Raw genomic sequence first — 13,171 nt, 5'->3', positions numbered from 1 at the left:
AAAATATGTCCACCCATGACTAACTGCCCTACACTCAACAGAATTCTCCACCTTAATTTTTGCTCTATTGGTTTTGTTTACCGCAATTATAGTGTAAATTTCAAAATCAGTCTGACTTAACACATCAGTCTTGCTTTTGGTGTCTTCAAATTACCCTTAAAGTAAAAACTATAATTCTTAGGAGAATATATGAGGCATTATACAGTACATTTAGCACCTACTTTTATAGATGTATACCCCAGCCCTACTTAAATGTAGTATAAAAGACAAAATTTATCTAGAAGAGGAAGTATCTTTGCATATGTTTATATTTATGTTTTTATTCCTAGGTTATCCACCAAGTGATTATTAAATATAAATTTCAAATAATTATATAACATGTTTATCACATGCATGTGATACACGAGATCACCATTGTATTTCTTACCTCAAAAATTATATATTGAGCCTACATTCCTTTGGGTCACTAACAAATAAATTGTCAGTTATCTTCAACTATTTCAGCAAATACATATTTCATAAAATGTCATGTCATTGAAGGAAAAAAATAATAGCTATCCTTCATTATATACACAAAAAATCCTGGCTATTGTTATAAGTGTTTGGGTATAAATGCATTCAAATTAATCCCCACCATTCTTTGTTGTAGGAAATGTTACCTACCACAACATATAGATTTGGGGACTATACTAAATAGCAGTCAGTGTACTTACCCAAAGTCATATGACTTATAAACCAAATTGTGGAGAAGTGAGTCTTGGCTTTCTGGTTCCAAAGACTATTTCACACCTCACCCTAATATTATAGAGGCCAGAGTGAAAATTTCAGTCAAAATAAATTAAAAAATGTTGATTAATTTAGATTTTAATCTAGTTCCTGAACAAATGTAGATATTGGGGACTACAAATCCAGAGAAATCTTAGACAAGTGCTCATCTTGAGATTGTAAAGCTTATTCTGCAATTTTCCATAGTTCCCTGGAAATGCCTGGGTCCCTCTGTTGGGGACAAAGGATCATTTCTGCCAATTTCCACCCCTGTCTACACTTGAAAGACAGCAGCTCTCCTTTATCCATTTAATATGTTAGAGCTTCACATATAATATCATTTCATTTACAAGTTTATTTTGTACTAATAGAGAATACTGCCACACTTAAAAAATGTTTAAAGCCAATGAAAATTTCAATTTCAATTTAAAATTCAAGAAGAAGTACCAGAGAGGATGATTAAAGAAATCCAAAAAATCGAATGTTGAAACATTAAATATAATGGTTTATGGCATTTAAATCAAAGATGACTTTTTCTGTGTTTTTATGTCTACAACATACCTACGGTGATCATTTAAATAGTTTTTGTGCTCTCATTAAAAATAAGGTATTTATTTTTTTCCCAAAATCACTGTGGATATGGCAATACCTGCTTTTGTCCAGGCAATTACTGGAGGTGGATTGCCTTCAGCTTTACAGAGAAATTCCACAGTATGTCCTTCTAGCACCACTTGATCCTTGGGACTTATTATAAACTGTGGAGGAGCTAAAAAGAATGAAAAAATGCATTACATTGAAAGTTATTTTACAAAATTTTAATACCAAAGGTAAAAAGTGAAATATCTTTAGATAGGTTGTTAGAATTTGTTTTCACAGTAATCAAAACACTCCCTGAACAAAACCCCAGAATCAGTGCTCAGAATCAGTGCCCAGAATCAAGTGCATTCTACCAAACATTCAAAGATAAACTAATGTCTATCCTACAAAACCCTTTCAAAAAATTGAGAAAGTAGGAATACTATGTTATGAAGCCAACATTGCACTAATACCAAGATCAAAGACAATATACAAAAGAAAACTACAGACCATTCCCCCTAATGAACTCAGATGCAAAAATACTCAATAACATACATGTGAAGAAGTATGAACCTATAGCCCCAAATTATATACAATGTTGTAAACCATTGTTACCAATAATAATACAATAAAAAGATGTCTCTGATAAATGAAAAAAAAAAAAAACACAAATCTCTATTCGATCTAGCAAGTTGCTCATTTTAATGGTGAGAACAATGTGAAATGAACATTTCCTTACACTTTTCCTATTGATAAGATGTAGAGTATTGGGAAATTACAATTTTTTCCCATGAGAACACATGACTTATAATAATTTTTTCAGCTTTTGGCTGATTGTTTTAGTTATTACTAAAAATTTGAAAGCAAGGATGCCTTGAACTATCACTTGTCTTTAGTATCTACTTTTCTAATATTTCTCTTTCTGTGGTAGGAATCCATTTTTAAAGTTGAAATATTTTTGTTCACTCCAGTCATCCCAGTAATATAAGAGCAAATATCTTGTTCCAAAAAGAACATCAGGCTTGGGGCTGAGCAACCTAAATTTTCAAACGGCCTACCATTAATTAGCTCTGAGACTAATTCAATTTAGCCTCCTCCAGCCTGAATTTCTTCTGCGTCACATGGAGCCTAGAACTGTTGATATGTGGGTTTTTTTTTTTTTCTTTGTTTTGTTTTTGGTTTTGGGTGTAGAAATTTATTTCAACACATCGATAGAAGGGTAAAATGAGTTAGTACAGTACTTTAAGTTCCTGACACATAGTAGGTGCTCTACTTTCTTAGAATTCTATTACAAATATTTTCCAGGCATTCCCTAAGGGTTGTCATGAATTTGTGTGACCTTATAGTTTATTAACGCTACTTATTTAGCCTAGCTTACCTTACTTTGAACTGAAAGTTTTTTAAAATCTTTATTACCTGTACAAATATAAAAGTTGAAACAAATACACTCTGTCAAGTATTATTTATTTTAATCATGATTTCTTATATATTCAAATAATGAGCATGAGCAAATGGTAGCAGAAATTGAGAAAAAATTAATAAGAATAAGAAGCAATTTGTCAGGTCATCTCAGAAATCTTATTTGAAAAAGTAATCATTCAGTATTATTGAATTTCTTTCTCTTCTTTTAAAGATTTATTTATACATCGAAGAATTGGAGTGTAGGCCAGAGGTGTGGGGACTGAGAGGATTCACCAGAGACAGAGTGGGGAGCAGAACAGGCAGATCCACTGAAATACACTGCTAAGGAGAGCAACGAGTGAGTCAGGAGAGGTTTGCTGCACCATATGTGGGTTAACACAGGGATCAACTCAGGCAGCAGCAGTGATAACTTGATAGAGCTGAGACTTAACCCCTTTGGCACCAGGGAGGTCCTATTATTGAATTTCATTACATGTTATTTTAGAAGTCACATTGATTTATTTTTCATATTAAGGAGAGTCATAAATATATCCTATATGTGCTATGCTATTAATAATTCACTATTTAAATTCTATTGTAAGAAAGATCTGGATAGTTGGAAATTATTTGATTTTGATTTTTTTAAATATTTATTTATTTGTTTATTTATTTATTTATTTGTTTATGTATACAAGACCAGGGGTGTAGGCCAGATTGGGGCAGGGGTAAGAGGATTCACCAGAGACAGCATGAGGCATGGAACAGGAGGATTGACTGAAATACACTGCTGAAGGGAGCAGAAGGCAAGGCAGGAGAGGTCTGCCATGCCATGTGGGCTATCTTCCTGGCTGGGGATCAAACTCATGCTTCAGTGGCTGCCAATAGCTTCATAGTGCTGAACCCCGTGTGCAACCAGCAAGGTCCTGATTTTGATTTAAATGTAACTTTTTTACGGTATCATGCAAGTGTAACAGGAACAATCATATTAAGGAACATATAAGCAACTTGTTTCAAATTTTACTCTATGCAAATGATTTTATTAATGATTCTCTGTGTCTTTGTCTAGTTCTGGTTCAAGATAATGTTGGCTTCATAAATGTGTTTGGAAGTAGTCCTTTATTCTCAATTTTTTGGAAGATTTTGAGTAGTATACTATCACTTCAACTTTGGTAGCACTTATTAGTGAAACTCTCTTGTCCTTGATTTTGTTTGTTTACTTGTTTTTGGTAGACTTTTGATTACTATTTCAGATTCCTCATATTTAATTGATCTGTTCAAATTTTCTATTTCTTTCTGATTCAGTCTTGTATGGTCATGTATTTCTAAGAAATTTTCCATCACTTCTAGGTTTTTCAACATACTACTATACAAATATTTATGGCAATAATACCATTTGATCCTCAGAGTTTCTGAGATATATAACTTCACTTCATTTATAATTCTATTTATTTGAATTTTATGTCTTTTTGTTTGTAAATCTAGTTTAGTTTTGTTTTTTTCAAAGAACCAGGTTTCGGTTTCATTAATCTTTTGGGTTGTCTATTAAATTTGTATTTCATTTTATTTATGTTGTGATTTTTATTATTTATTTCTGTCTAGTCATTTTCTAGTTCCTTAAGTGAGAGGTAAGATTATTTATTTGTGCTCTTTCATGGTCCTTGATGCAGACATGTATTACTATATATTTCCCTCTTAGTGTTGCTATTTCAGTGTCCCATAGGTTTTGGCAGGTTGTGTCTTCATTTTCATTTGTCTCAGGTATATTTTAAATTTCTTCTTTGATTTCCTCATCAAACCAATAGTTACTCAGAAGTGTGTTGATCAGTTTTCATATATTAATTTTTTTCTGCTTTCTTTTTGTGGTTGGCTTTTAGTTTGATACCATTTTGATCAGAGACAATATTTGAAATGAATTCAATCTATATGAATTTATTTATACTTGCTTCATGATCCAATATATAGTCAATCTTGGAGAATGTCTCCTGCACTTCAAAATAAAGTTTGTTCAGTGTTGGGGGATGCAGGACCCAGTAAATATTTGCTAAGCCCATGAGGTCTAATTTTTTGTGTAAGGTTGTTTCCTGTCTATTTTCTCTCTGATTGATCTGTCCCTTGATGAAAATGGGATGTTGAAATTCCCAGTAAGTATTGTGTTTCTATCAGTATCTTTTCAGATTTGATAATTATTGCCTTATTTATTTTGTTGTTCCTTTTATTGCTGAAAGATATTGATGGATGCTATATCTTCCTGAACAATTGTTCACTTAATCATTATATAGAGTCCACTCCTGATTCTTTCTCCTTTATGTGGGTGTTTACTTTATGTGCTATAAGTATTGATTCCCCTACTTTTCTTTGGGTCCCCTTTGGTTTTAAGATAGTTTTCCAACATTTTATTCTGAACTTACATATTTAGAAGTCAGGTGTGTTTCTTGAAAAATGCAGACTGTTGGATTTTATTTTCTAATCCATCCTACTATCCTGTGCCTTTTGATTGCAAAGTTCAGTCCATTTGCAATTAGGATGATTATTGAAACATGAAGGTAGGCTACTGTCATTTTATCCTCAGTTTTCTGGTTCTATTTCCTTGTTTAGTTTCTATTTATTTAAAGCTTTATAGTTTTTATGTGTAGGTCTTTTACCTCTTTTGTTAAGTTTATTTCATTTTTTAATTCCTTAATTTTGTAATTGTAAAAGGGATTTCCCCCTTGATTTCTTTCTCTTCCAGTTTATTACATGAATTTACGAATGCAACAAATTTTTGTATATTGATTTTATAGCCTGTCTCCTTTTTTTAAAATGATTTATTGTTTCTCATATTTATTTAGTGGAATCTTTAGGATATTTATGAAGATAATTTTTATCTAATAGAGAGAAAATAAAAGCCCTCAACATGACAAAGGCAAGTATTGTAGTAGGCTGGATGAATTAGTGGGAATGATGAGGTTTACATTTCTGGGTCTTCCACTTACAACAGTGATTACTGGAGTCCTTTCTCAAAGGTAAAAACATCAGGTGATTATGTAAAGTTTTGTTGTTGTTGTTGTTTTTAATTTTAGTAAACCCATCATTCTGGAATTCTACAAAGTCCGTGATCATGAACTCTTTTAACAAAAAATAAAGAATTTTTATTTACAATGTTGGCTATAGAACTGTTCACCTAAATACCCCTCACTATAGTTCACACATTTCATTGGGGCTTTTTTTAATTTATTGCTGGTTGTTTTGTTTTTTTCATTTTATTTTTTGTTTAATCAGTTTAGGGAAGGAAGTCAATCTGTGGGAAATTGTGATTTTGACTTAAATGGACAATAAAGAAACTACAGAAAATTGAGAGAACATCTGTTAAGATGACTCAAAAGGGTTCATCTTAAAATATCTAGTCTATGCACTAGGCAAACAAAATAAGTCTCTCTTACAAATGTATTGAATGATTAATGGACCATCTCAAGACCAATTATAAATTTTGATACACAGATGTACAAGTGACACAAGCAGACAATTGCAAGGGACAAAATAGAAACAGATGGTGATTTCAGTGCAGACTAACTCAAAAAGAAATTAGCATATTATAGTAGGATAACTAAAGAGGGCCACAAATGGCTTCAGAGCTTAGTTCAACATCAGCTAATAGAGAATATTAAATTGAAAACCACAAATCCAAGTATCTGTGAAGCAAAAGACTGGTACAATGTGAAATAAAGAAGACTGTGTGCAAATGTTTGATTAGGCATTATGCTTCTAAAAACCAGATATTAAATTTAAAATAATATAATCAAATAAAGAATCAACCATTTCTTTGAAAGAATTTTTCAGCTCCTACACATTTAAAATCTAAAAATAATGCTTGGGTTCTTTAAAACTAATTTCCCCTAACAGTTTCCAAAGACTGCAAGAGAAAGGTCATTTCTACACTTTCTCTATATAGAGAAAAAAATGATACTAGCATTTCTAGGGGAAAACATAGTATTTTCTCAGATGTAAGAATGGAAACTTAAAATCACTGACCCATTGCTACTTAAGGAGTTGATGCTAAGCAAATCAATTCAGAAATCATTTACTGTATGCTACAAACCCAAGATGAATAGACCACTGTGGCTTTTTGACGGTCAATTTCTCTGCTGGGAATAGTCAGTAACCATGCCCAAATATTCCCCCAACACAACAATTCCATATTTCCGTGTTTCTTCTGTGTTTTGGGGTCTGATTTTTTGATAGATAATATCTGGACCCACTTGATAAGTAAAATGAAAAAAAATAACTAAATTACAATATCCATGACTCCAAAAAGACGTAAAATGGATAAATGGATAATTATAAATTATGTACCTTGGTCAGCTGTTGAAAAACTGTTTTGAATAGAACAGAGCTTTGATAGAACTTCAATAACACTTATATTCTGATTATTAAACATCTAAGCTCACAAGAAGTATTGGAGTGCACACATACCCACAGCTACAAAGTAAAGGAAAAGCAGCTCTCAGTTAAGACAAAAGAATAGTAGAAAAACACAAGTTTTTCACAATATGATGGCTTGCCCATGTGTAGGGTAAATGACTGTAAGGCTTTTCTGCCCTCCTGCCATTAGGATTGATGATGGATCCCTGCGGTCCTGAATGCATGCCTGATGACGGGCTCCTGGAGTAGGGTGTGGGCATATGTAGGTGGGTACACCTGGGCTGAGACTGGCTTATAAGGGTGGCATCACAGGTAACCAGAAGAGAAGAAATGGGAGAGCAAAAGGGAACGAGAACAAGCCAGAGAGTGGAATGGAACCAGCAAAGAAGCAGAGACCATGAGAGAATGCCAGAGAGCCCAGCAAGAGTGAAGACTTGCTGGGGGCTGGGCAGGCCTCCCAGCCCCCTAGCATCCCTGCCTGCTGTGAATGTGGTAAACTCAATAAAAGCCTGTAAAAAGCCACCAAGGGCTCCACGACTCTCACCTTTACCCATCTGCATAGGTTCATAGAGATCCTGCACTGTGGCTTCCTTCTGCTACACCATGCATATAAATTATTTGCTCTGTTCAGAATATTTGTATTGTTGCTTTTGTCACACAGCCCAGGCTTCCTGTCAGAGCATCAAGTTACACTGAGTAGCATCTTGGTAAATGCCTTAGACTCTAGGGTATAGTCCCTTTCTTATTTGGAGTATCTTCCCTTTATCTATAAAGTACACAAAAACACATGTATCCTTTGACAGTTTTCTGCCAGGTTAATGACTTCATCTCTTCAATGGATGGATCTTAGTATATTGTTGGCATAACAAGTAAATGGACCACTATCCTGCAGTGTGATGTTCTGTATGTAAAGTCCTCCTGAAGTAGCCACATGCCTGCATCCATCTAGTGACACTCCATTGCCCCTGATCCAAGTAATATGGGGGTGTGGTTGGCCAGAGGCCATGCATTCTAACATTGTGCTAGTGACAATTAAAACCTCTTTCTTCTGGGGCTGGATTATAAAACTAGGCTTGGATATGGGGAAAGAGGCAAACAAAACAAATATAAATAGTAACAGTTTGGAAGATTTATTAGTTCTACGGAGTGGGTTTAAGATTACTATCATTTTAAAAATTCATTAATATGAAACTCTTATGTACATACATTAAATTCTCAAATAAATATAAAAGAAAATTTAATCTGGATTTTTTATAATGCTTTTAAAGACTCCTTTCTCAATGTCATGAGGTATCATGGACACTACTACATGCTTTATCTATTCCATATTTTAGGGGCTAAATGTTCAAATGTTACCATGGAAAGATATGCCTTTTCCAGAATATCCTTTGCAATTAAAGATGATCTGTGTGGAAAAAAAAAAAAGATGATCTATGGGATACAGTTCTGCCAATGAGATGTAGATCACAATAGCAAAAAGAGTTTATTTCCCAAATGGAAGGGGAAAATCTAACTAGTCATTACTCTTCCTCCTTTTTGCTACCAAGAATTTAGGCATGAGCTTAGTGATGATTATGTAAGGAAAAATTGAGGAATACATGCAGGTAGGAAGAAAGATATCATTGGAACATTAGTCTAATGTGACAGTTTTGTACAGACTGCATTACCTGTACTCCTGCATTAACTGAGCCATATGAATAAGCCACATGTACATATACTGTGCATTTAAACCATGCCTTGTGAAATTGTCAATTACTTTCAGCAAAACATACTACATATTTTGATTCACCAAAAGATTCTCAATGTAAAATTTAGACTTCCATACAATGTGCTCCACTCTTACTGGTTCACAGCTTTCATTATTCTAGAAATCTCAGATAGAAATTAAAGACTTAGGGCCTCCCCTGGTGGTGCAGTGGTAGAGCGCTGGGCTGCAAAGCTGCTTGCAACCTCTGAAGTGCCAGTTCAATCCCCGGCCACCGCTGAGGGTCCCAGATGGCGCACAGACCTCTCCTGCCGCGCCCGCTGCTCCCCTCAGCAGTGTATTTCGTCAGCTGCCTGTTCTGTTCCCCGCTCTGGCTCTGGTGAATTCTCTCACCCTCCTGCACTTCTGACTGTACCCAGTGCTTGTATAAATAAATAAATAAATCTTTTTAAAAAAAAGAAATTAAAGACTTAGTAAGATGTCAAAAATTCCTAATTATCAGGTCTAAGTTTTGGGGGGCTTATTCCTAAGATGAACAGACTTTGAAGAATAGAGGCAAATTGATGTAATCTAATACAAGACTCAAGTTTTTATTTAACTTTAACAATATTGAATGCCTTGAGTATTAGCAAGAGCATACATAAGGCACATCCCTCTCCATGCTTGTTCATTCTTTATCCACAAAGACAGAGGACAAAACAAACAGCCTATAAAGTTAAAATACTGTAGGGTAAGGAAAAAAATGTCAGGCTTTTCTGCCCTCCCGCCATCAGGATAGATGATGGAATCCTTGCGGTCCTGAATGCATGCCTGATGGTGGGCACCTGGAATAGGCTGTGGGCATAGGTAGATGGGATTCATCTGGGCTTACGACTGGGCTTTTAAGGTAGGCGTCACAGGGACAGCAACAGAAGCCAAGAACGAACGGAAGCCAAGAGAAGGAGAAGCAGAGAAGCAGAAACAGAACTACGAGAGAGCCCAGATAGAGTGAAGACTTGCTGGGGGCTGGGAGGCCTGCCAGCTACCTGCCCCTACCTGCCACATACCCAGTAAATCCCAATAAAAAACCTGCAAATACCACTTAGGGTCTCCAGGACTCTTTCCTCCTTTACCCTAGTCTGCATGGGATCATAGAAAACCTGCTCAGTGGTCCTTATTGCCACTGCGGCTACAAATACACTTTAGAAATCATTGTATTAGATCTAAGGATAAAGTGCTATAAAAAACCACGTTGAAGGTAAGGAGGGTCAGAGAAAATTATTACTATTATTGAGGTGAGGAAGTGAGTCAGTGGCAGTAGAAATACAAAGGAAGACAATTGAACACATCTTGGAAATTTTTAGATACTTATGAAGAAAAGGTATTAGTAGAAGTTGAATCTAAAATTTGAGGAAAATATTAATAATACCAACAGAGATGGCAAACAAGATAAAATGTATGTAAACATATTTGAGAGATATTAAAAAAACATACATAAAATTAGGAAGACAGTGGTAATATCAATCCAAATCTCAGGAAAGATATTAACAATGACAAGAATGAATTTTACATCAGTTATTCAAGTTGAATGTATGACTTGCTTTAAAACTCAATGACAAATCAAAGGAGAAGGGATGTGGTTGGGGTAGGGACAACCAAAGGAATATTGGGGCAGGGGGTGCGATTAAGCACAACACAATTAAAGCAGACTAAAGAGATTGAGAAATTAGAGCTATAAATTTAGAGAGAATCAAGAGGAAGTGATTTCTTGCAAGTCAAAGTAGGAACAGAACTGCTTACAGCATCAGATTTTACTTAGAAATGAAAGGGAATGATGAGGTTTTAGAAGGATCTAGTAGCTTTGTAAATTACTTGGGATCTATGTAAGAAATTCCATATTCAGTTAGTCTCTAACTCAGCTGCACATTTGTCCTGGGGTCTCTTAAGTTTATGAAGTATACTTTAGGCTACAATAATCAGGCTACTCCTCTTTCAATAGATTGATGTCTTCCTCTTCTTACCTTGACACACCAATTTTCCAAACAAGTGCAAAAGAGATCTTTATAAAAATAAAATCCAAATTTGATCACTCTTTGAGTACAATCAAGAATAGCGTGAATGATCTGATTGTGCCTCATGTCTCTCCAGATCTTATGTAAATCCTAGCCCTTCATCTTTATCCTCCTGGCATCTAGGACATCCATGTTTTGAATGTATCCCACTCTGTCTTTTCTGTCTTACCTTTCCATTAAAATAATGTTTCAACTCTACTCACCTCTACACATCTGACTTTCTCCTATATGTGTTTGATTCACTACTCCTGGAAAAAGTTTCTTAAATTAACACAGCTCTCCAATATACTCTGAGGGCTCCTCTACTTTCAGGGGTTTCCACAGTTGGCTTGGGAATATGACTTGTCACATTTTCAGAATTTTAAAATTGGTTAAGCATAGACATTATTAAAAGTTGAATTACATAAGCTGTCAGATATGTACTTTCACTATTCAAAAATAATTTTTGGAATCCATTACTTCTAATTATTTTTACTTCATTTTACTAGTTTCCAGTATCTTGAGATTATTTGCATCTACTGTGTTTGCAGGGTGCAAATGTCATAAAATTGTTTTATTCTACATCTCTTTCCAAAGTCACATTCAGTAAAATTCTGGCATGCTATCATGCCAGAAACTTCAAATTGGCCATGGTATAATAATTTGGCAAATGTTACAAATCAGGAATTCTCCTTCACCCCTGATGCCAGATTTTAAACATTTATAAATATACAATAACTGTAGGGTAGAGAAAGTGTCAGGCTTTTCTGCCCTTCCGCCATCAGGATAGATGATGGATCCTTGTCCTGAATGCATGCCTGATGGTGGGCACCTGGAGTAGGGTGTGGGCATAGGTGGATGGGATTCAGCTGAGCTAGGACTGTGCTTTTAAGGGCGGCGTCACGGGGGGACGCCAGCAGCCCCAGCCAGCAGCAGCAGAACCTGAAGGAGAAGCCGAAGCAGAAGCAGAGAACGCCAGAGAACGCCAGAGAGCCCAGATAGAGTGAAGACTTGCTGGGGGCTGGGAGGCCTGCCAGCCTCCCAGTCCCCCAGCCAGCACCCCTGCCTGCCATATGCCTGGTGAACCCAAATAAAAGACCTGCAAAACCACTGAGGACTCTGACTCCTCCTTTACCCGGTCTGCATGGGATCAGAAAACCTGCACTCTGCCAATTCCTGCCTTTACAATTGGCGTATGTCGGCAAGATCCATGCAGACGGGTATTGGAGCCCTCCGAAGACCTGGAGGGACTAAGGAGAACAGACTTTGCCTGTGACGACGCTGGAGGCACCATGGCGGTATAGAAGATGGATACGTCCACGAGCTACAGGATGAGACCTGGCGTGAAGGAGACGCCCGAAAGGACCAGCCAACGACACCGGATAGGACCAGCCAACGACACCGGATAGGACCAGCCAACGACACCGGATAGGACCAGCCAACGACACCGGAAAGGACCAGCCAATGACCCCTGAGGCAGCAGGCCATTGCTGAAGCAGGGAGAGGCCAATGGACTGATAGACTGATGAACTGATGATTTTGGACTGACAATCCCGCCAGAAGGCGGAGGACCTTAGCAGGTTATGTTTATTTTTTGAGAATCTGGGGGTGGCCAGTGGGCCTAGATGGCCAAAAGCAGCCTGTGTATGCCCAGTGGCCAGGTGGAGGAGAAAAGCCAACTAAGGTGGCAAAAGCTGGTACTGATGCTAAGTTGAGAAGCCCTAAAGCGGCTGTTAAGCAGCCTGGTATGCTGAAGCCCTGTGAGTCTCGTAAAATCACCTATGGGTGATGCCCTGCTCATTCTTGAGTGAGGGTGAGGAGCTGAGGAGCCCGTCCTTGGGGGACGGGTGGGGAATGTGGCTTGGGGTGGAGCCCAAGCCAAATGCAAAGTTTGGATCCCCAACCCATGTGCTTGTGCAGTGGGTTGGCTTGAGAGCAGGGGTCTGTGAGTCGCATGGGTGGCCATGAAGGCCGAGTGTTGGAGCGACTGCAGACAGAAACCCTGAGGGTTGGCGATTACCCCCAACAGAATAAAATTGCCAATCCCAGAGCTAGTGCATCCTGGGGGTGGATGCTGTGTGTGCCTTGTAGCCGAGACTACAGCCAGAGAAGGCCAGGAAGCCTGACGGCTCCTGGTGTGTTATAGCAGATGCCGTGTGTGATTTCCCCTCCCTCGTATGAGCAGTGCCTTCGGCAGCAGATTTGGTGGCTCATCTGCTGGTACCAATAATTGTCTTTTGCACTTGGTTGGTGCCCTGCCTGGACTTATTTGTGTTCTGTTGTATTTTGTTATGTT

The 13,171-nt window shown here is 37.1% G+C and overlaps 1 protein-coding gene across 3 annotated transcripts in view; it reads right to left on the bottom strand.

Moving 5' to 3' along the window:
* Positions 1-13,171, bottom strand: part of PXDNL (peroxidasin like) — a 628,077-nt gene that overhangs the window by 157,237 nt on the left and 457,669 nt on the right. For all 3 annotated transcript variants that reach the window (XM_054692271.1, XM_054692273.1, XM_054692272.1), the window contains one exon: positions 1,415-1,531. In XM_054692271.1, coding sequence (XP_054548246.1) covers positions 1,415-1,531 — 117 coding nt within the window. The remainder of the gene's footprint in view (positions 1-1,414; positions 1,532-13,171) is intronic.

The sequence above is a fragment of the Talpa occidentalis genome, unplaced genomic scaffold, assembly GCF_014898055.3.
Source record: "Talpa occidentalis isolate TD23 unplaced genomic scaffold, MPIMG_talOcc4v2.1, whole genome shotgun sequence".
In the NCBI taxonomy this organism is placed as follows: Eukaryota; Metazoa; Chordata; class Mammalia; order Eulipotyphla; family Talpidae; genus Talpa; species Talpa occidentalis.
The sequence above is the reverse complement of the archived record's forward strand: the minus strand, read 5'-3'. Positions and strand labels throughout refer to the sequence as shown.